Source organism: Syngnathus floridae, chromosome 12 (genome assembly GCF_059516105.1).
Source record: "Syngnathus floridae isolate MCC-2025c chromosome 12, RoL_Sflo_1.0, whole genome shotgun sequence".
NCBI lineage: Eukaryota > Metazoa > Chordata > Actinopteri > Syngnathiformes > Syngnathidae > Syngnathus > Syngnathus floridae.
Genome location: NC_142424.1, coordinates 10,288,668 through 10,312,666, shown reverse-complemented (window position 1 = coordinate 10,312,666; position 23,999 = coordinate 10,288,668). Strand labels below are relative to the sequence as shown.

The following is a 23,999-nucleotide window of genomic DNA, read 5'->3' as shown; positions in this document are numbered from 1 at the left end:
CAATGATTTTGAATGGACAAATTGTGTCACATTCCTCTGCTGACTACCACTACAACATGGGAAGACGGAATGGGTGGGGCCATATTGATGAGGAGAAGCAGAAGAAAACAATATATTTGAATTATCAAGAAAACTGTATCCAAGTGTGCTTTTGTTTTACACTGGTTGTATTAAAGCAAGTTTATAACTCTACAAACCTATTTGTAGAAATGCCCCGGGGCGCAGTCGTATTGCCTGAAAGAGGGGAGCCAGACACAGGCACTTTCTTCCACACTAAAAAAGACTGATAAATTGTATAAGAAAATTATGAGCAAAAGTAGCACGACTTTGTTCAAAATGCATTGATTGATATTTTATGTTAAGGGTAGAAGTAAAAATAATCTCCAATCAACCAATTATTAACATTGGGGCTAACATTGGAGTCCACAAAACCGAGTGACAGCCTTGCTACTGATGCTTTATTGCAGACTGATTAGCTGCTGTGCTTGTTAGTAATGATCAAGAGTTAAAACGTGTCATCTCACAGTACACAAGTGGTTGATTTCATCACAACTGTATGTGTCAGACCTTTATCCATCTGGGAAGTGCCACACTGCAGAAGGATTACAATAATAATCAGTCCAGATGAGTTTGAGATTTATTTACAGTACTTATGAACAAAAACACTGCTACATACCTAAATTAATAGACAGCGCATAATAAAATATATAACACTGAGTTGAAACCTAGATGTCCATGTGCACGCTTTCATCAAGTATAAACTCATGTTATCTTCATTATTGTATTCCAAGTACAGTCAAACCTCGGTTTTCGACCACAATCCGTTCCAGAAGGTGGTTCGAGAAGTGAATCGGTCGAATTCCAAATTTATTTTTCCCATTACAAATAATGGAAAAAATTTTAATCTGTTCCAAGACTTAAAAAAAACCCGCCTTTTCCAAGCATTTTTTCCTTTGCGCATTTTTGTCCGATCGCGCAACTGCAGTGCATTGCTGAACGCACAACCATAGCGTGCCGCCGACCGCGCAACTGCACCGTGCTGGTCGCATTATTGTGACAGAGCGGTCGCTGAAATTTAGAAAATATTTTTAAAGTCCTGATGCACTTTACCAAATTTAAGTGGACCTCAGTGCACAGGGAGCTTAATTTGGTCCGATCGCGCAATCGCAGCGCGCCGGGCACTCACTATCGCATTGCTGTAAGAGCCTTTTTGTGTTTTAGGATGGCTTTACTGCTCCCACTTGCTTTCTTTGGAGGCATGATTAGGGGTTAATACACAGGTGTCAAACTCAAGGTCCGGGGCCAGATAAGGCCCGCCACATAATTTCATGTGGCCCGCGAAGACAAATTGTGCATCAAATTCGTGTCATTACAAGAATTACAAATTGTCTTCACTTTTAATATCTTTTTTTATTTTAAATATTTGACCAGTTTTTACTTCTCTGATTTGAAAACGAGTTATTTGTCAGTTTGTTTAATAGCTTTTACTGTATATAATATGAGGTACTCATACATTTATTTGGGTTGACAGTCATAATGGCCCTCCGAAAGAAGTTATGACTACAATGCGGCCCGCCAAAAAAATGTTGGACACCCCTGGGTCAATCCTCAAAGTAACGAAAATACAATAACAACGAATGGAGTCAGTCGGCATCCGGGCTGCGCGGTTGGGTTTTCTTGGGTCCTTTTCGCTCATCTCGCGAGGTTCGACCTCCGAATTTTGTTCGACAACCAAAGCAAAAACATCTCGAATTTTTTGTTCAAATTTCGATTTGTTCGATTTGTTCGAGAACCAGGGAATTCGAAAACCGAGGTTTGATTGTACTCTTTTTTCCAAACTATAAGTCGCAGTTTTGTGCGACTTATACTCAGGAGCGACTTATATGTGGAATTATTAACACATTATATCACTTCATGTTATTTTTCCACTAAACCGCATGAGGGCGCTCGAGGCCTGTGGAACAATTGGAACTGCAACTGACGAGTCTGACGTCAGCGCCGCCTCTACTTCCGGAGTCAGCAGAGTTGTTTATAAGTGACAGAGTACGAAGATTTTGTTGGATTTATTGATTTAGAGTGACACGGATGGTTTGATAAAATTGTATTTATGTTATAGTTATTTGATATATAGTTTATATATAGTTATATAGGACTGTGGAATAACTGGAACCGCAACTGATAATGAGCCATGTAGAAGAGGACGGGCCGCATCTACTTCCGGAGTCAGCAGAGTTGTTTATAAGTGACACAGAGGAGGAAGATTTCAATGGATTTAATGATTTGGAGTGACACGGATGGTTCAATAGTTGTTATTTATGTTATAGTTTTTTGAATAACTCAATGTTACGTCAGGCACGTTCTCAGCGCCTCGTTTATGTGTTTATGTAACGTTAGCAAACTGTACCGTTCAGCCTGTTGTTGCCTGTAAGTTCTTGGTGTTGGATTTTGTCAAATAAATTTCCCCCAAAAACGTAACTTATACTCGGTGCGACTTATATGTTTTTTTCTTCTTTATTATGCATTTTATGGCTGGTACGACTTGTACTCAGGAGCGACTTATAGTCTGGAAACTACGGTATATACAAGTTACAGCTACACTGTTTTAATATGCCTTAGTACAATAGTACAAAATAATCTTTTGTCAAAAAACGTTATTCGCGGACGAACACACATGCACGCATATTGAGGAAACACATTTCAATTCTACATTCGGAATTGCAACACAAAATGGCTTTTTTGTTTCATGTATTTTTTTTTAATGCCGACTTATTGTAATGTTCCGATCAGTGACTGTGACAAAAAGTGTGGCACAAACTGTAAAATAGGTTACAGACAAAACAATTTTTACTTCCTATGACTCCATGCAAACTGTAAGGGATGTGGTATGAGCATACTCCAATAATTCTCTCTCTGTAGTGTTTGAGAGGAAACATTGCATGAGTGACACCACAGTCATTTAGCAATCATTGTGATAACGTAGGCTTTGGTTTGCAAAATGACTATGGCAATTCTCAGGTCACAGTGTTTTTGATAGAGAGAAACCCAAGTAAAGAAAAAAATCCTATTGATACATCATACAAGAAGCAATAACTAAATCATACTAATTTATGGCTTTTTGCATTGGGGAACTAAAAGAAATTACTGGACATTACTTGAATAATATGCCATGGTCACTAAAACAAAGATCAAACAGTATCAAACATAATCCTGCCCTTCAAGTACTGTGCAGGCAAATGCACTGACGTGTACAATTTCACCTCTAAGCATGTCGGAAGCAGTGGTACAAGAAATTAAGGCAAAAGTCTTGAACATTCTGAGGAGCACAATGACTCACTCTCCCTTGTACTGAGGACGCCTCTTTTCCTTAAATGCAGCTAAACCTTCCAGTCGATCTTTGGTTGGTATCACCTTAGAAAAAAAAACGCTACATTAATACTCTTCACTTATTGTTACCTAGTGGCTTGTTTTGTTTTTAACATGGTGACAAGACATTCAACAAGATACAGACAATTTCAGGAGTTTTCAGCCCATTTTAATTGGTTTTTACATTAACAGAAATGTGGTATTTACTGACCATGTGGCTACTATTTAAAAAAAAAAAAGTCTACAGGAAATGCACACACTAACAAATGCACTTTAGTAGTTTACATTTGGTACACAAGTAAATATTAAAATCAACAGTTATTGTCCTTGTGTTATAACACACTATTCTCTCCCTGCTTTGCCTATTTTAACGTTATGAGTTATCATTTGAAAAAGATCACCTTTCATCTTGATTTCCGCACATTTTATTTTACTTCCTCAGCCATTTATACCACTACAGGCCAAAGGAATTGTCTGTATAAGAATGTTAAAACTAAATCACTTTCCTTAAATAATTTCTAAAACAAGGGCCCTTTTGGAAAACAGCATGTTGATTTCACAGTATTTAAGAGGTACCAATTTTGGTAACATTTCAACATGAAAGGATTTTACATGTACTCACTTGGGCATAGCATGCTTCTTCAATAGCCAAGCCAGTAGACAGATCCACCTGAAAGACACCACATCAAGTCTTGTAATCTATAATCTGAGTGTAATTTTAATCAAATTCTATTTTATCCCTGCTGACCGCCAGGAGGCGGTACTTAAAGCACTGAATAATTGCTTCGCTGATGCGTAGTCCGAGTTTGCATACCAAATGCAAAAACCTGTGACCCCTGGATGACCCGAGATGGGTATAAAGTCTGGTGTCACCAGAGGCTCGTTTCCTCTTTTCTTCTCGCGTGGGTTGTATACCAGTAGGTGTTTTCGGCCCTGAAGAAAGTTGGATTTGTCTTTTGACATCTTTTCCCCGCCGCTGTGGAGCCTTTGGTTGGAGCAGCATATTTTCGCCCTCCTAGGCTGCGGCTGTGGTTGACTTTGTGTATGGTGTTTCGGCGCAGTTGTTGTAACCGTACTTGTGTCCCGGCGTGGTCGCGTGCTGACCTCCACGTCGTGTGGCTGGGTTTTCCCCCTTTTCCTTTTGTTACGTGCATTTATCGCTTGCTGTGTGTCGGAAGCATTCGCGCCACCTTCCCTCAGCTTGTTGCTGCTTGGGCTGTCGCCCGCGACGTGCTTGCTGTTCAGGTAGCGTTCACGTCGCCTTCCCTCGGCTTGTCACGGCTTGGTCTGTCACTCCGCAACATGCATTTGCGCTTGCTGTGCAGGTAGCGTTCATGCCACTTTCCCTTGGTTTATCACTGGGCTGTTGCCCCGCGATGTACATTTGTGTTTGCTTTCCAGGTAGCGCTCGCGCCGCCTTTCCTTGGCTTGTCACTGCTTGGACTGTTGCGCCGCGAATTTGTGCTTGCTGAGCAGGTGGCATTCGCGCCGCCTTCCCTTGGCTCATTGCTGCTTAGACTGTCGCTCGCGATGCGCCTTTGCACTTGGTGTGCAAGTGCCGTTTGCTCCACCTACCCTCGGCTGCCCGCTTGAGCTTGTTGCAGGCAAAATCCACCTTCTTTGGGATTGTCCTTTTTTTCACAAGGGAGGACTCCCATTGTTGTGTGGACTACAGTGCCCTCTTTGTGGCCTCGGACATAAGTGCTGAGCACTGTCCGAGGTGCCTTCAAGCTGACGCCGTGGACATGAGAGGTACCCGCCCCTGGGATCAGCTGTCTACACGCTACGCTCTCAGCGTTGTGCTTCACCGGGTGCTGTGGCCCGTCCCCCCTGTAAAAGGGCGGCCCCAGATCCGCAACTTGATTCTGAGGTGGGGCGCTTGCAGGCGGAGATGAGGTCGCTCTTGCACAGGTGTCACTCTACTGGGTGTGGGTAGCCCGTCCACTCCTTCAATGCGGATGCTCGCGATGCAGGCTGTCTTGCCTTGGAGCGTCTGCATTTAGACCTGCCTCTGCTGGTGCTGTCGGCGCCTGAGAGCACTTTTTTCCGGCACAGGCAGCATCTGAGGACTATTTGAGGGAGCTCCATGCTTGCTGGAGGGATACCGGGCTACTCTCCCAGCTTTCCGCCGTGACTTGGCATGGTGCTGCCGCTGCTGGCCTGGATCGCATGCCTGGGGTGGAACCTACCATTGCTTGTTTGATTGTGTCCCCGGAGGAGACACTTTGGCCGTCTGTTTGGTGCCCTCGACCCCAGTGTCGGGTGACCGATGACCTTCTCACAAGGTCCTACAACGCTGGTGCGCGTGCAAGTTGCTTTGGCAACTTTCTCGCACACCCCATGTTCGCACACTCTGCTTCTCTGCGAGGTGGCACGGATGATGCCGCCTCCTTTAGCAACGCGGCTCTGCAGGCCTTTGCGCTTATGACTCGGGAGCATGGGCCTGTCCTACCTGGTCCAGACACGCCGCCACGTTTGGCTGGCACAGTCTCCCCTGTTGGAGGCCACTCGGAGAGCTCTTCGTAGCATCCCTCTGGGGCTGGAGGAGCTGTTTGGTTTGTCCGCGGTTGGCGCATTAGAGAGGACGGTGAGAGTGTTAGATATTGTCCCAGTCCTTTATCTTTCATGCTCGTTATGCTAACAGTAATTACCAGGAGGCAGTCATTTCAATTTCACTAATGTATGCCAGGACGATCAATACACAACTGCGGAGCCTTCTCTGTGAGATTGTGGAAGAAGGTCTAACCAAGGTCCCTATTCTTATACTACTCTGGGCCGCCCTCCTGCAAGGGGGCGAACTTTGCCTAGCATGTGTGATAATGTGTGACCTTGTAGTCTTAACTGAGAGCCACTCCTACATATGTGCAAAGAGTGTCATAGAGAAGGGAAAGCCAATAAAGCAAGAGAAATGTTATAGCAATATAACGGCATAGCTCAAGCGAACTAGCTAATCATAAGTACCAAAGAGGCCTATTCTAACAAAAGCTTGCGAGACCAGGGAGCGTTTCTCTGGCCTCAATGAGGGCCGGGCACCCCCGAGTGGGCCCCGTGTCCCATCTTTTCCCCAGCCCCGCCCTCCACCGTGGTTTTGGCACGTGGATGGCGGTGGCGCCCTGTGGCTTCTGCGGGGTGGGGCCACAACACTCCGCTCCTCTTCCCGCTTGCCTCCCGGACAGCCCCAGTCTGCTAGTTCTACCCTTCGTCCCTCCTGCCGTCTGTCTAAGGTTCCTCGGGCCCAGTGGTCTAGGGACCAAGGTCTCGGGGCTGGTCGTCGGTTGCTTTTCCCACCAGCAGCTCAGTTACTGGGCTGCGTGTGCCTTAGACCCCTGGGTGGTTTCTATCTTGACCCAAGGGATCTTCATCTGGTGCTTGACAGCCTGTGTTGGCCTCCTTTTGAGCCCCTGGCAGCAGCGTACCTTCAGTGAGTGTCCCATAAATCCGCCTTCTTGCTCGCCATTGCCTCTGCGAGGCGAGATGGAGAATTGCATGCCTTGTCGGTGAGGCCTGGGTGCCTGCGATGGCACCCAGATCGTGCCAGCGTCACCCTGTGGCCAAACTGCGCTTTTGTCCCGAAGGTGCTGTTGGACTTTCGTCAAAAACAGCCTGTGCAGCTTGCCCGATTCGTGCCCCCGTCGGGTGAGGGCAGTGTTTAATCAAACCTCTTACGCTTGTCCGGGCCTATGTGGCTGCGACTGCTAACATTTGTGCGTCTTTGAAGCTTTTCGTCTGCTATAGGGGCGTAAACAGCGGACGCACTCTTTCCAAACGACGTTGGTCACGCTGGATTGTGGATGCCATCCGCCATTGTTACCTGGCGTCTGGCCGCCCCCTGACATAGTGGGTGCGTTGCTACTCTACCCGGGGCATTGCCACATCCTGGGCCACTCTGAGGGGATTGTCCCTGGAGGACATTTGTGCCGCTGCTTCCTGGTCAGCGCCCATTACTTTCTCCAGGTTCTACTTTGCGGATATCACATCACCCTTTCCTTTGGGGGTGGTCGTTGGTCCTGCTGAGGCTTCCCAGTGAGGTTTTGTGTCTGGGATTCCTCGTGACTACGCTGGCATTTCTCATTCAGTGCTTTAAGCACCGTCTCCTGGCGGTCGGCAGGGATGCAATATAACGAAAGTTACGAATGTTACTACGATTTTATGAATCACGAATGACCGCCAGGACGTCCTGTCTCTCTGAATCCTCGTGTTCACGCGAGAAGATTCCGTAGGAAACGAACCTCTGGTGACACTATACCAGTCTAGTGTCACAGGTGACTAATTTGGTATGTATACTCGGACTGCGCATGCCTGAAGGAATCATTCAGTGATTTAAGCACCGCCTCCTGGTGGTCATTCGGGATTCATAGAAGCATAGTTACATTCGTAACTTTCGTTTCCTGAGATTAATTCATTTCTCAAAATACATAATTTACTGGGATAAGATAGTTTAACGATAAACAGACTAATGGGGCTGCACAGAACATCACTAAATATTTTTTGGGGGGTTTCCTCCCCCTTAAAATACACATGTACCGTAATTTCCGGACTATAAGTCGCGGTTTTTTTCATAGTTTGGGTGGGGGGGGCGACTTATACTCAGGAGCGACTTATATATGTTTTTTTTCACAAATTTTTACTTGATCATTAAGACATCACTTACAAGTATAGTTGACCACTTCCCATGTTATTTTTAGTATAGTTGATCACTTCACATGCTTTTATATCTTTATCTTGAACATATTCAAAACATAAAAAATAGAGAAAACATCAAATAAAGCAATGAACACTTTAAAGCACCATATCCAAGTCCACTGTCTGCTGTATGTACACTTGCTCCATTTTTGCTCCTCTTATATTTATTATTATTATTTATTATTATTTGTTTATTTATCATTTATTCAACACTCTTATTTATTCATTGTTAGTGCCTTCTTGGTTTTTTTTTGTGTTGCTTGTATGCATATGTGTACTATCTCACCGAGGGATAGTGGAAACGTAATTTCAATCTCTTTGTGCGTCTTAGTATATAAAAAAAAAAAAATCGACGATAAAGCAGACTTTGACTTTGATAAAACAACCAAAAAAAATCATATTTTCAGACGAAACTGGATGAGGGCGCTCTAAATTTTACCGTTGGCCGTGACTCATCAACTGGGTGGGTTTAAGAAAAATGGCACCAAAAAGAAACTCATATTTTGCAGGTTACAAACTTCAAGTTGTAAAATATGCAGCTGAAAACAGTAATCGAGCAGCAGAAAGAAAGTTTGGAGAACCGTGATGTAACAATGGATTACTATTTCAAGTGACGTCAGTAGCGCGGCGCGCCGGTTGTTTACATACAAAGTGCCCACACAAGGACTACCGGCATCATTAGCGGTGATCATTTCTAAGTGACACGGAGGACAAAGAGTTTGAAGGAATTAAGGATTTGGAGTGACATAGAAGGTTTGAAAAACTATTATGGCTTTTACGCACGGCCGGTCTCCGCTTAGTCGGGGGCCGGCGCTCGGCCGAGTGGCTGTCCGCGAACGGTGCGCGGGGCTCGGACATGGCCATTACGCACGCCCGGTCTGTCTGGAAGTCCACGCCGCCACACGCTTGGAAGTTTGTTTTGTTCAATAAAGAGCCGTTTACCAAACCCACGTCTATCCTTGTACTTTGTTAACGCTACAATATAGTTATATAGTAGATCTGTGGAATAAAGACGAGGCTGACGTCAGGGCGCACGCGCGGCGATGTTGACAAAGGACGAGGAATTTGATCGATGGATTTAATGGAATTAAAGTGCACGGATGGTTTGATAATATTATTGGCTTGTATTATAGTTATTTGAAATATAGTTATCTATCGTTAAATGAGCCTGTGGAATATTTTGAAGTGCAAGCGCCCTCAGCCGTGCGCACCCATTGTTGACAAAGAACGATCGATGGATTTAATGAATTGGAGTGACACCGATGGTTTTATAAACATGTTATTCATGTAATAGTTGTCCTTAATCACTCTATATGTTACGTCAGGCCCCTTCTCAGCTCTTTGTTTGTGTTTGTCACGTTAGCATACCTATCGTTTAGCCTGTTGTTGCTATTTAATGAATTGGAGTGACACCGATGGTTTTATAAACATGTTATTCATGTAATAGTTGTCCCTAATCACTCTATATGTTACGTCAGGCCCGTTCTCAGCTCTTTGTTTGAGTTTGTCACGTTAGCATACCTATCGTTTAGCCTGTTGTTGCTATTTAATGAATTGGAGTGACACCGATGGTTTTATAAACATGTTATTCATGTAATAGTTGTCCTTAATCACTCTATATGTTACGTCAGGCCCGTTCTCAGCTCTTTGTTTGAGTTTGTCATGTTAGCATACCTATCGTTTTGCCTGTTGTTGCTATTTAATGAATTGGAGTGACACTGATGGTTTTATAAACATGTTATTCATGTAATAGTTGTCCTTAATCACTCTATATGTTACGTCAGGCCCGTTCTCAGCTCTTTGTTTGTGTTTGTCACGTTAGCATACCTATCGTTTAGCCTGTTGTTGCTATCGTTTAGCCTGTTGTTGCTCGTTCATGACTGTTTTTGGTGTGGGATTTTGTCGAATAAATTGCCCCCAAAATGCGACTTATACTCCGGAGCGACTTATATATGTTTTTTTTCACTTTTTGGGGCATTTTATGGCTGGTGCGACTTATACTCCGGAGCGACTTATAGTCTGGAAAATACGGTATATAAATTGTTATTGTAATATGACATGACATTGTGTGCACAACAATTGGCTGGGGGACCAGTTCAGACTGTATACCGCCAACTGCCTGAAGACAGTTGGTTTGAGCATCCTGTCATAGGGTTCTGCCATTTACTTGTGCCAGAACAAAGTGCTTTCACCTATTTCGCAGAATGCAAGAGTTGGTAGCGCATATAGTGGATTGTTGTGCATTGCTGGCTTACCTCTATACCCTGATTGATAGCCAATTTTGCCATTCTCACTGCAATTGGACCCTGTGGGAACAAAAATACAAGGTCTAACAGGAGTATGACAGCATGAATAGAAAAAAAAAAGAATGACAAGATGCTTTTCTTGATAGCTTCTTGCAACTAGCACCCTCTCACCTGAGGGTTAATCTCACGTGCAAGCTCCAAAGCTCGCAGATAGGCAGCATCTCCACTCTTATTCTGCTCCACAGAATGACTGACCAGGCCCAAGCGACAAGCCTCTGCTCCATCCACCACCCGGGCAGTGTACATCAACTCTTTAGCATGGGACACACCAATCACCCTGGGGAGACGCTGAGTGCCACCTGCATTGCAAAAGAGCAAGATAAGAAGCTCCGTTTATTCAATAAAATACAAGACCATCCAACATCCTTCAAAAAAATACTTTCTAATACCAACAATCGATATAAGAGAAATTAAAATAATGAATACTGTCATCATCATCTAGAATAAGAGTGTGCGCATAAAGCCTCTCAACCAAAGGTTTTTAAATTTTTTACAAGCCAAAAAATCTATTGTTCACCGTAACAGAATACAATCTTACCTGCCCCAGGAATAATTGCAAGTTTAGTCTCAACAAGTCCCATTTTTGCAGAATTTGCTGTAGGGAGAGATAACATGACAATGAAACTTTTAAAGGTTCCACATCAATGAAGAACAAATGTGCAAAGGGACAAAAGAGTGAAGTGATACACAAAATGGCCAGAAAGTCATGTGCATGTAACCGCAATAAAAATATAAACGCAACCTCTCGCTATTATTCTAAAACAAAACTTCAAAGAATCTTACAGGCCACTCTGATGTCACATGCCAGAGCCATTTCCAAGCCTCCTCCTAAGGCAGCTCCATCAAGTGCAGCAATTGTGGGCATTGGTAGGTTGCCTATTAGTGGAAATACATTTCAGCAGAAGCACAAGTACAAGTTACGGATGTCACGATACCAGTATTTCAGTAGTCGGTACCAATACCTTGATTTTGCACCATTCTCGATACCAATTCGGTACCACGGTATAAAACAACAAAAACACTTACTTTTAAAATCACTTATCCATCTATAGCCACTTTTAAAATCACTTATCCATCTATAGCCAAGAAGGCTTGCGCACACACCCTACACATGTGCACAAACATAATTTTGCATATTTGAGCCTTTGTCTGGGCACTCTGTCAAAATGTTTGACATTAAATACGTTTGATAACCGTACTGCCCCAGCTGACTCATGCCAGAATGACGGCACGTAGGCATATTCGGGTTAACATTTATAACTTAACGTGGCACAACAGTGATAGTAAAAAGACGAATCTATAATTGGTCCGGTTGCATCCGCCTCGAATGCAAAATATTTCCACACACACGACTCTTTGTGCGACCTGGCTTCTCAACAAGCCGGCGTTGTTGGACTTCCACTTCCACTTGCTGAAGCCATTGTTCTGAAACAACGAAAGTTTTCTTCTTCTTCAGCGCTGCTGACTGCTGCTCCCTGATGCTCGCATGCATATACTGCCCCCTTCAGTTCCGGCAAGAATCGACACAGCTCGCTGAGTGAAAAGTTAAATATTCTGTATCACAAAAAGCAGGTATCGACGTATTTTTTGTGTATTGGTACCGAATTGGTACAGAAAGTATCGGTTCTTGTGACATCTAGTACTATCTAGTACAACACAGAATAATGTTGAGTAAATATGGGATAACATATATATGATTACATCAACACGACAAGTGTCAGGTTTTTTTTCATAGTTTGGCCGGTGGTGCGACTTATAATCAGGAGCGACTTACATGTGAAATTATTAACACATTACTTGATCATTAACACATTACTTACTAGTATAATTGATCACTTCACGTTATTTTCACTTTAAACCGCATGAAGGCGCACTCGGCCTGTGGAACAATTGGAACTGCAACTGACAATGAGTCTGGCCTCAGACCCGCATATACTTCCGGAATCAGCAGCGGTGTTGTTTATAAGCGACATGGAGAATGATGATTTCGATGGATTTAATGATTTGGAGTGACACGGATGGTTCGATAAACTTGTTATTTATATTATAGTTATTTGATATATGGTTTATATATAGTTAAATAGGCCTGTGGAATAATTGAAACCGCAACTGATGACGAGTCTGATGTCAGCGCCACATGTACTTCCGGAGTCAGCAGCGGCGCTTTGATTTTTAAGTGACAGAGGGCGAAGATTTCGATGGCTTTAATGATTTAGAGTGCCACAGATAGTTCAATAAAATTGTTATTTATGTTATGGTTATTTGATATATAGTTTATATATATAGGCCTGTGGAATAACTGGAACCGCAACTGACGAGTTAGCCGCGCATGCAATTCCTGAGTCAGCGGCGGCGTGATAGACAAAGGATGAAGATTTCGATGGATTTAATGATTTGGAGTGACACGGATGGTTTGATAAACATGTTATTTATGTGATAGTTATTTGAATAACTGTTAATGTTATGTCAGGCACATTTTCAGTTCCTTGTTTGTGTATGTCAGACACGTTCTCAGTTCCTTGTTTGTGTTTATGTAACGGTTAGCATACCATAACGTTTAGCCTGTTGTTGCCTGTTCATGTCTGTTCTTGGTGTTGGATTTTGTCAAATAAAGTTCTCCGCAAAATGCGACTTGTACTCCGATGTGATTTATAGTCCAGAAATTACAATAATTGTATTAAAAAAAATGAAAACAAGATTGGTAGATATGTAAAACTAGACCCACATGGGTACAGACCAATTGTATTAAATTGAAAAAAATATTAACTTGACCAAATTTGGACCAGTTTTCACCAGGCAGTGACAATATGTGACATCCATAGGCTCCAATTAAAATGGACAAATGTTTACCCAGTTCAGTGATTAGTGCTCTTGCTTTGGAAACAAATGGTCCCACTTCACTTTGATGCATCTTGGCCCTCTCCTTAAGGTCTGCTCCTGTACACGAGACAAAGCAGTAAACCTTAAACCTCTTTAAATTTGCATCAACTGATTTGACAAATGGACAAAATGAAGACTGACCTGCACAGAAGATCCCTGGAACCAGACTGCATAAAATTACACTGCGGACTTTGTTATTCTTTTTTAGATCCCCTACAGCATCAGACATCTGAAAGAAAGAAAAAAATATATATATTTATATATATATATATGTATATATATATATATTTATACACATATATAGTATATATACACATATATAGTATATATACATATATATATATATATATACATATACATACACACACGCGCGCACACACACACACACGTGCGCACACACACACACACACACACACACACACACACACCGTATTTTCCGCACTATTAGGCGCACTTAAAAACTTAAAGTTTACTCAAACAACCACAGTGCGCCTTATAATGAGAGCGCCTTATATATGGATCAATTGATGAATTTGTTGATCCATACTGGTTAGACACAGCGCTGATGTTTCAGTACATTTTAGTACGACCAGTAAATTACAAGGTCGCATCGCTTCCCAGCATTACGGCAACTGTGCTCAGGGGGCGCCACTGAATAGCTGTTGTACCCGTGAGGCTATTTCATTTCAAAATAGGCTGTTCCGTTAATGTTTTTGAGTACGTTTACGGATCAATATCCAACGGAATCATAAATAGGCAGTACCAATATGTTAAATCAGTTTTTAAATCGGTTCCGATCACTTTTGTGGGAGAGAGGTTGAGAAATGTGATTGTTTACAGGGGGCCGCCATGACACTTTGCTGAGGCTCATGGCAGTCTGCAAGCTGAGGCTCATGGGAGTTTGCAGGTGGCTAATGCTATAACGATAGCTGCTATACGCACGAGGTTATTTCAGTTCAAAATAGACTGCTCCGTTAATGTTTGAGTAAATTTACGGATCGATATGGAAGGGAAACATAAGTAAGCAGTACCAATGTGTTAGATCGAACTATAGTCGGTTCCGATTACTTTTATAGGAGATCGTTTGAGAAATGCGATTGTTTACTGAGGGCTAAGTGGTTATTGGCTAGCGGATGCATATTGCAACCCTAGTCAACCTCAGTTTGTTGCAGTATGGCTTCTATTTTATGCGCCTTTTAATCCGGTGCACCCTATATATGAAATAATTTCTAAAATAAAAAATTCAATGAGGGTGCGCCTTATAATCCAGTGCACCTTATGGAGCAAAGTATATATGTATATAGTATGTATATGTATATATGTATATATGTATATATATATATATATATATATATATATATATATATATATATATATATATATATAGCATATATATATATATATATATATATATATTATATATATACCGTATTTGCCGGTGTATAGGTCGACTCGGTGTATAAGTCGACCCCCTAAAATTCGACGGAAATTTACGATTTTATGATATATCCTTTGTATAAGTCGAGCTCAATTGTTGAATTATATTAAACTTCAAAATTCAATCAGAAATATGCGAAATTTATTGACGAAATGTGTTCAAATTCCGGGAGGCCGTGCGCATGCGCCGGAAATAACTCCACCCGAGCGGATCGGCTGTTTATAAGCACCGCGGAGGAGATCACGGAGCCTCATTCGACTTCCAGCGGCCGGCGAGCGCGACCAACGGGAGGCCGGAAATAGCTCCAAGCCGAGCGGATCGGCACTTTATAAGCACCGCGGAGGAGATCGCGGAGCCTCATTGGACTTCCAGCGGCCAGCGCACTCGCGCACGCCGCCCGGCACGTCCGGGAGGCCGTGCGCACGCGCCAAGTGGCCGAAAATAGCCCCCGCCGAGCGGATCGGCTGTTTATAAGCACCGCGGAGGAGATCGCAGAGCCTCATTCGACTTCCAGCGGCCGGCGAGCTCGCGCACCCGCCCGGCACATCCGGGAGGCCGTGCGCACGCGCCAAGTGGCCGAAAATAGCCCCCGCCGAGCGGATCGGCTGTTTATAAGCACCGCGGAGGAGATCGCAGAGCCTCATTCGACTTCCAGCGGCCGGCGAGCTCGCGCACCCGCCCGGCACATCCGGGAGGCCGTGCGCACGCGCCAAGTGACCGAAAATAGCCCCCGCCGAGCGGATCGGCTGTTTATAAGCACCGCGGAGGAGATCGCGGAGCCTCATTCGACTTCCAGCGGCCGGCGAGCTCGCGCACCCGCCCGGCACATCCGGGAGGCCGTGCGCACGCGCCAAGTGGCCGAAAATAGCTCCAAGCCGAGCGGATCGGCACTTTATAAGCACCGCGGAGGAGATCGCGGAGCCTCATTGGACTTCCAGCGGCCAGCGCACTCGCGCACGCCGCCCGGCACGTCCGTGAGGCCGTGCGCACGCGCCAAGTGGCCGAAAATAGCCCCCGCCGAGCGGATCGGCTGTTTATAAGCACCGCGGAGGAGATCGCAGAGCCTCATTCGACTTCCAGCGGCCGGCGAGCTCGCGCACCCGCCCGGCACATCCGGGAGGCCGTGCGCACGCGCCAAGTGGCCGAAAATAGCCCCCGCCGAGCAGATCGGCTGTTTATAAGCACCGCGGAGGAGATCGCAGAGCCTCATTCGACTTCCAGCGGCCGGCGAGGTCGCGCACCCGCCCGGCACATCCGGGAGGCCGTGCGCACGCGCCAAGTGACCGAAAATAGCCCCCGCCGAGCGGATCGGCTGTTTATAAGCACCGCGGAGGAGATCGCGGAGCCTCATTCGACTTCCAGCGGCCGGCGAGCTCGCGCACCCGCCCGGCACATCCGGGAGGCCGTGCGCACGCGCCAAGTGGCCGAAAATAGCCCCCGCCGAGCGGATCGGCTGTTTATAAGCACCGCGGAGGAGATCGCGGAGCCTCATTCGACTTCCAGCGGGCCGCGCACTCGCGCACGCCGCCCGGTTCAAATTTCCTAAGTGCAACGCACAATTAGATGCATGAGAAATGGCCTTGGTTACCATCACATTTGAAGCGATGAATACGAAGTTAAATTTTATGACTCGGTGTATAAGTCGAGGTCGATTTTTTTCGGTCGATTTTGGATCGAAAAAGGTCGACCAATACACCGGCAAATATATATATATGTATGTATGTATATATATACATACATATATATATATACACACACACACACACACATATATATATATATATATATATATATATATATATATATATATATATATATATATATCATTTGATGCATTTCATCCAGAAAGTTCTACTTTTGTCTTATCAATTCATATTTTAAAAGATTTTCCCAAAAGTCTTGGGAATCGTTCAAATGCCCCCACTCCCATCTTCCTCAAAAGTAACAAGAGCCTTTAGTCGTCACCTGGCCTCAGAAGTTTGCCATTTTTGTCCAGTCTCTTCTTCATTTTATAATCATAAACACAGATCACTGAGACAAGAAAGGTCTCCATTTCATTTGATGCTGTCCTGGGTTTCTGGATGAGTCATCAATGTGCGCGAGTTGTGTGGTCATTTATGATTCCTCAGAATCTTTACCACTGTTCTATGTTTTCTCTATTTGGGCATAATGCCTTATTTTGTGGTTCACTGGAGGACTAATGTTTTAAGGCCTCTTTATACTCAAGGCGGCACGCAGTTTGTCTTCACACTGGAGCACAGCCCACTCATTGTTTTGAAAGTGTGTTGCAGTATCACTTCAAGTCTGAGGATGTCACTGCAGCTGATCTTGGCTGCATTGACTACATTACGATTGAAGAGGCTACATGGAATGCAGCTGGGGAAGCCCTACTGTGTCATCACTGCTTGAGACTAAATAGACCAATCACAAAAGATGATCCATGCAGCATTTGACACAATGCAGTCACGTGATGCAAAACGGCAGTTGTTGCCTACGCAATGTATAAACAGGCCTTAAAACAGTTTGGTAACTACGCATTTCCATACTGATGTAGTATGTCTGTTTTATTTCTCATCTGTTCATGAAATTCTTTGTAATATAGCTTTTCAGCTTTTTGAGATATTTTGATCATTTTCATTTTGTCAAACATGTTATATTAGACAAACGTTAAGTATAAGTACCGTATTTTCCGAACCATAAGTTGCAGTTTTTTTCCATAGTTTGGCCGGGGGTGCGACTTATAATTAGGAGCGACATATATGTAAAATTATTAACACATTATTACTTGATCATTAACACATTACTTACTTACTAGTATAGTTGATTACATGTCATTTCCACTTTATACCGCATGAGGTCGCACTAGGCCTGTGGAATAATTGGAACCGCAACTGACTGAGTCTGAATCCATTCACTGACTTCCGAAGTAATCGGAGTTGTTTATGACAGAGATTGACACAGAGGACGAACATTTCAATGGATCTAATGATTTGGAGTGACACAGATGGTTCAATAAACTTATTTATTTTATAGTTATTTGATATATATAGTTTATTTAGTGTAGCAACTTGTATATCATTAGAGTTCAGTAGTTTCAGATTGCCTAGGGAGGCCGTGAAGGCAGCAGGGGGGGAGGAGACGGGAAGAGAGATCCGGGGCGCGTTGTTAGAGTGAGGCTACACACAGTGTGTGTTGGCTTGTATGCTGAACTCTTGTTTTGTGAAATAAAGAGCCAGTTACCAAACCCACGACTTGCCTGGTACTTTGGTAACGGTACAATTTTTATGTACCATTAGCATACCGTATCATTTAGCCTGCTGTTGCCTGTTCATGTCTGTTCTTGGTGTTGGATTTTGTCAAATAAAGTTCCCCCAAAAATGCGACTTGTACTCCGGTGCGACTTGTATATGTTTTTTTTTCTTCTTTATCATGCATTTTATGGCTGGTGCGACTTGTACTCCAGAGCAACTTATAGTTCGGAAAATACGGTATATGGTTTTAATATACAAATTCAATAGTATTCATTAATACAGTGTTTCCCAACCACTGTGCCGCGGCACACTGGTGTGCCGTGAGAGACGTTCAGCTGTGCCGTGGGATTGTCCAATATTAATTACGGAGCGCATTGTAAACAGGATCGCCAAACCACTGGTCAGTTCGCGCAAGGCCTGGTCAGCCACTTGCTAATCGTGCATGTGTGGAGAATCGGAGAATCTTGAGATTTCATATTGTGTCGATCTGATTGTATTGCATCGGCACATATTCAGTTTATGTGTGTGTTGCTGTGTGCTTTTGCTAACAGTGACAGACACTATGACGGTTGTGGTGCGTTTGTGGTCCAATGGAAATCAGAGCATGCAGTTCAACCGGAGAACCTGGATTTCTCGACTGATAGCCACTCAGCTGCTGTCAGAACAGCAGAGCGTCTTTAAAAGTGACTTTGTTCTTATTGTTGCAATATTTATAGACCTAGTCTAAAACAGTAAACAAAATCACGTTGATTCTTTTATTTTAATCACAATCACTTTAAATAGTTTATTTCTTACACCGTCTAAAACCTTTTTAAAAAACTGTCACTTTTATTTAAGAAAAGGAATACAATTTAAAGAATATTTAGTATTTATTTCTATTAAATTATTCGACTCTCCATACATATATAGGAATAGGACTGTACGTGTTTTGTTGTAATATAACTGATTTTAATATAGGAGCTTAACAGATTTTTGTTGGCGGTGTGCCGCGAGATTTTTTCCTAAGAAAAGGTGTGCCGTGATTGAAAAAAGGTTGGGAAACACTGCATTAATATAAAAGTACATACATTATGCATTTAGGCCAAATGCAGTTTGGTTGACAAGCACACAAATTTACAGACATTTGAGAAATACAAGAGGCAAACAGAGAAAACATACCATTTTTACCAGATTTTTGCTTATAGCATTTTTGGCTTTTGGTCGGTTTATCCCAACAACCACTATACCTGAAACAAAAGGTTAAATGATGATTGAATGTGTTACTAACCAGAACATAGAGATTTCACAAATAAAAAACACAAAATCTGTTAAACATGTCAACACAGACAGCACAACTGGCTCTTAAAATCAAGCATTAAGATCACCATACGGAGAAAAAAAACATTGTAAAACCAATTCAAAAACGGTTACGCTACCTCAAACATGGCTTTTAACTATTAGCAAACATTGAAGCAATTTTTTCATAAGCCAACATGTGTATCCTACATAATTAGATTATTGTTGATCAGCAATGCAAAATGAAACTTGTATGGGTATGCAAACAGGTAAAGATCACATATGCCTTGAATATACAATCAAAGGTTAATTTTATGACCCACTGTATATGAAATACAAAATTACACGATATAGACTGATTGTTTTTTGTACGTTGTATGTTTTGATGGTGTAAACTAGTCACATCGAAGATGTGTTTGTGTTCTTTCACACAAGGCTGATATAATTTCTTTTTATCTCTAGTTGGGTGAATAGAGAAACTGTAAACAGCACTGGTGTTCACCATTGTTTTGAACACAAAACCAATTCGGTGACTATTTTGCCTTTGTCGTCTCATGAGAAAACAGCTTAATTCGCCTACTTTTATACCCAGCATTTTTTTTCCAATCATTGAAATTCGGCAGGGTCATTACCGTATTTTCCGGACTATAAGTCGCTCCGGAGTATAAGTCGCACCAGCCATAAAATGCCCAAAAAGTGAAAAAAAACATATATAAGTCGCTCCGGAGTATAAGTCGCATTTTGGGGGCAATTTATTCGACAAAATCCCACACCAAAAACAGTCATGAACGAGCAACAACAGGCTAAACGATAGCAACAACAGGCTAAACGATAGGTATGCTAACGTGACAAACACAAACAAAGAGCTGAGAACGGGCCTGACGTAACATATAGAGTGATTAAGGACAACTATTACATGAATAATATGTTTATAAAACCATCGGTGTCACTCCAATTCATTAAATAGCAACAACAGGCTAAACGATAGGTATGCTAACGTGACAAACACAAACAAAGAGCTGAGAACGGGCCTGACGTAACATATAGAGTGATTAAGGACAACTGTTACATGAATAACATGTTTATAAAACCATCGGTGTCACTCCAATTCATTAAATCCATCGATCGTTCTTTGTCAACAATGGGTGCGCACGGCTGAGGGCGCTTGCACTTCAAAATATTCCACAGGCTCATATAACGATGGATAAACTATATTTCAAATAACTATAATACAAGCCAATAATATTATCAAACCATCCGTGCACTTTAATTCCATTAAATCCATCGATCAAATTCCTCACCCTTTGTCAACATCGCCGCGCGTGCGCCCTGACGTCAGCCTCGTCTTTATTCCACAGATCTACTATATAACTATATTGTAGCGTTAACAAAGTACAAGGATAGACGTGGGTTTGTTAAACGGCTCTTTATTAAACAAAACAAACTTCCAAGCATGTGGCGGCGTGGACTTCCAGACAGACCGGGCGTGCGTAATGGCCATGTCCGAGCCCCGCGCACCGTTCGCGGACAGCCACTCGGCCGAGCGCCGGCCCCCGACTCAGTAGAGTAGGACCGGGCGTGCGTAAAAGCCATAATAGTTTTTCAAACCTTCTATGTCACTCCAAATCCTTAATTCCTTCAAACTCTTTGTCTTCCGTGTCACTTAGAAATGATCACCGCTAATGATGCCGGTAGTCCTTATGTGGGCCGCGCTACTGACGTCACTTGAAATAGTAATCTATTGGTACATCACGGTTCTCCAAACTTTCTTTCTGCTGCTCGATTACTGTTTTCAGCTGCATATTTTACAACTTGAAGTTTGTAACCTGCAAAATATGAGTTTCTTTTTGGTGCCATTTTTCTTAAGCCCACCCAGTTGATGAGTCACGGCCAACGGTGAAATTTAGAGCGCCCTCATCCAGTTTCGTCTGAAAATAAAAATTTTTTTGGTTGTTTTATCAAAGTCAAAGTCTGCTTTATCGTCGATTTTTTTTATATATACTGAGACGCACAAAGAGATTGAAATTACGTTTCCACTATCCCTCGGTGAGATAGTACACATATGCATACAAGCAACACAAAAAAAAAACCAAGAAGGCACAAACAATGAATAAATAAGAGTGTTGAATAAATGATAAATAAACAAATAATAATAAATAATAATAATAAATATAAGAGGAGCAAAAATGGAGCAAGTGTACATACACCAGACAGTGGACTTGGATATGGTGCTTTAAAGTGTTCATTGCTTTATTTGATGTTTTCTCTATTTTTTATGTTTTGAATATGTTCAAGATAAAGATATAAAAGCATGTGAAGTGATCAACTATACTAAAAATAACATGGGAAGTGGTCAACTATACTTGTAAGTGATGTCTTAATGATCAAGTAAAAATTTGTGAAAAAAATTATAAATCGCTCCTGAGTATAAATCGCCCCCCCACCCAAACTATGAAAAAAACCGCGACTTATAGTCCGGAAATTACGGTAACTACCTTCTGTGATGTGCCAAATTTAAAAGGCATATTTGATATTCACTTTTCAGTGACTCAAATTATGACCACTTTAGTAAACTAAATACAAAGGCAAAATGAAAAATTAAAACTATCAAAACCTTACCAAATTAAAGACTTTTACTTTGTGTACATTTAATATGAGAAATTTTGTGTTTTCACTTTGTGATACTTCATGACTAATATTCTCCAGGGTGAGTAAATGTCTAACTTTTACCCATTCATGAGCAAAAACATTTTCCAGTAAGTTATGTGAACTTTCACTGAAGAATTGCTTTCAGGTACTGATACAAGACGGTCATGTTTCGACTAAATCGGTGCAAGATCCAGCCACTGTAGTTTAGCGCTCGGCGTAACTCTACTTCATATTTGCAGGCGTAATGCGACGGTCACTATTGGGAGAGGAAAACATACCGTAATCTTCTCCGTCAAGGTACCTCACGAGCAAGTCGTCCTTTGCCTCTGAGCTATACTGTCGTGCTAGTGCGCCAAAGCCAAACGGCGGGCAAAATGATAAAGCGGAGCCGGCATACTTTCTTGAAGACAAGAAGGACGAAACGAGCTTGCACGCGTTATCATTGCCTGTAATATGCAAGCGGCAAGCTTGTAAAAGCGCCCTGCGTCCGACCAGGGCCGCCATATTTACGAAGCGTACCTATGACTTTGAACGCTGACCTTAGTCACGTGACATCACGTGACACTTGCCACCATTCAGAAGTGATGATGAAACGAGAGTTGAAACAATGTAAGTGTAAAACGAGAATAGGCTGTGCGAAAACTCATTCGGCTACTTCTTTTCAAGCCTTAATGTTGTTGCGAGCTGCCCACCAGCATAGACAATAATCCAGAGATTCCAGACCGATATTGAAAAACTAGTATGTCAATAAAAGTACAATAATTCGTATGCTTTATTAATTGTATAAGAAAACACTAAGGTAAAATATAAAATACTTATAGAAAAAAGCTGGTGGGTAAGCATGGAGATTTTACACTGCATACAACTCCTTATAATAAACAATATAATTATGCATAAAAAATCACAGGTGTGGCCCTATTACTCATTAAAAGTGGGCGTTTTTAAAGGGGGGGGGGGCAAATCGAGCCCAACATTGGCACTTGTGATAGAACTGTATTAAAAAAAATGCTGTGTTACCATACCCCCCGGAAAAAAAAAACAGAAGAGCTTTAAAGGGCTAGAGACATCCCTTTTTTTTCAATTAGAACGGAATTTGATAGAATGTATAAAGTGAACACATTTGCCGCATTGGAAATTAAAAATGGACACCGATTACTAAGAATAAAGCTGAAATGAAATGCCAGTTTATCGATCGGGTCCCGCACGAAGCCAAACTGGCGGCGCCATTACTGTGACGTCACAAGTTGTACATCTGGATGTCAACAAACCCAAACAACATGGCAGATGATAGCGACAGCTCCGTTTCTAGCGGCAATATTAGCATCATTTTATCCGATTCAGAAACCTCTTTTGACGCAGAATATGATGAAACTAGCAGTTCACTTGGGCTGAGCTGAGCACATTTTCTGAATTGTGCCCCTCCCGTCACTCTGGTTAGGTTGGCATAGTAAAAAGTGCTCTTGGGGGCTTTAGAGTGCCGAGTTGATCTCGGCACATGAAGACATGACCACCTGCAACGTTTGGTTTAGGTTTTATAAGCATTTTTAATTTTATTGCTTAAATCGCATTTTCTCGACGAGCTGAGCACGTTTTCTGAATTGAGCCTCTCCCGTCACTGTGGTTAGGTTGGCATAGTAAAAAGAGTAGAGTGCCGAGTTGACCACTGCGCATGGAGAAATGAACATCTGCGGCGTTTGGTTTAGGTTTTAGGCGCATTTTTAATTTTATTTCTTAAATCGCATTTTTTCGACGAGCTGAGCACGTTTTCTGAATTGTGCCCGTCCCGTCACGCTTCGACATACTTTTCAAAGTCTCAAAGTCTCCTTTATTGTCAATTCCTCCGCATGTCAAGACACACATAGAGATCGAAATTACGTTTCTTACTATCCCAGGGTGAGTCCGGAAAGATGACAGTCAACCAGGCCACTGTGAACACGAGCACACAGCAGGCACGCACTGTCCGGTTCGTGGATCCTATCAGGCGAACTCAACCCATCTTGTCGTCCCGCGAACGAACGTACGCCAGGATAATGGAAGGCACGGCTAGGCAAGCTGGGTTGGCCGCAAACCTGACCCGACGTCTCCGCGCTGGCCCCTCTTCTCTTTTTGTTTACATTCACTGAAGCTAAACGCGTACAACTTGAGACGTCATGA

The 23,999-nt window shown here is 42.8% G+C and overlaps 1 protein-coding gene across 1 annotated transcript; it reads right to left on the bottom strand.

Annotated features, from left to right (window-relative positions):
* Positions 1 to 614: 614 nt before the first annotated feature.
* Positions 615 to 22,388, bottom strand: auh (AU RNA binding methylglutaconyl-CoA hydratase). The gene is made up of 10 exons (XM_088391306.1): positions 22,124 to 22,388; positions 19,080 to 19,147; positions 13,374 to 13,461; positions 13,203 to 13,289; positions 11,136 to 11,228; positions 10,891 to 10,947; positions 10,464 to 10,651; positions 10,302 to 10,352; positions 3,986 to 4,033; positions 615 to 3,408 (listed from the first exon to the last, which is right to left on the bottom strand). Exons 1-10 carry the CDS (start codon positions 22,347 to 22,349, stop codon positions 3,331 to 3,333), a joined length of 984 nt encoding a protein of 327 aa, XP_088247432.1. The 5' UTR covers positions 22,350 to 22,388; the 3' UTR covers positions 615 to 3,330.
* Positions 22,389 to 23,999: the final 1,611 nt, after the last annotated feature.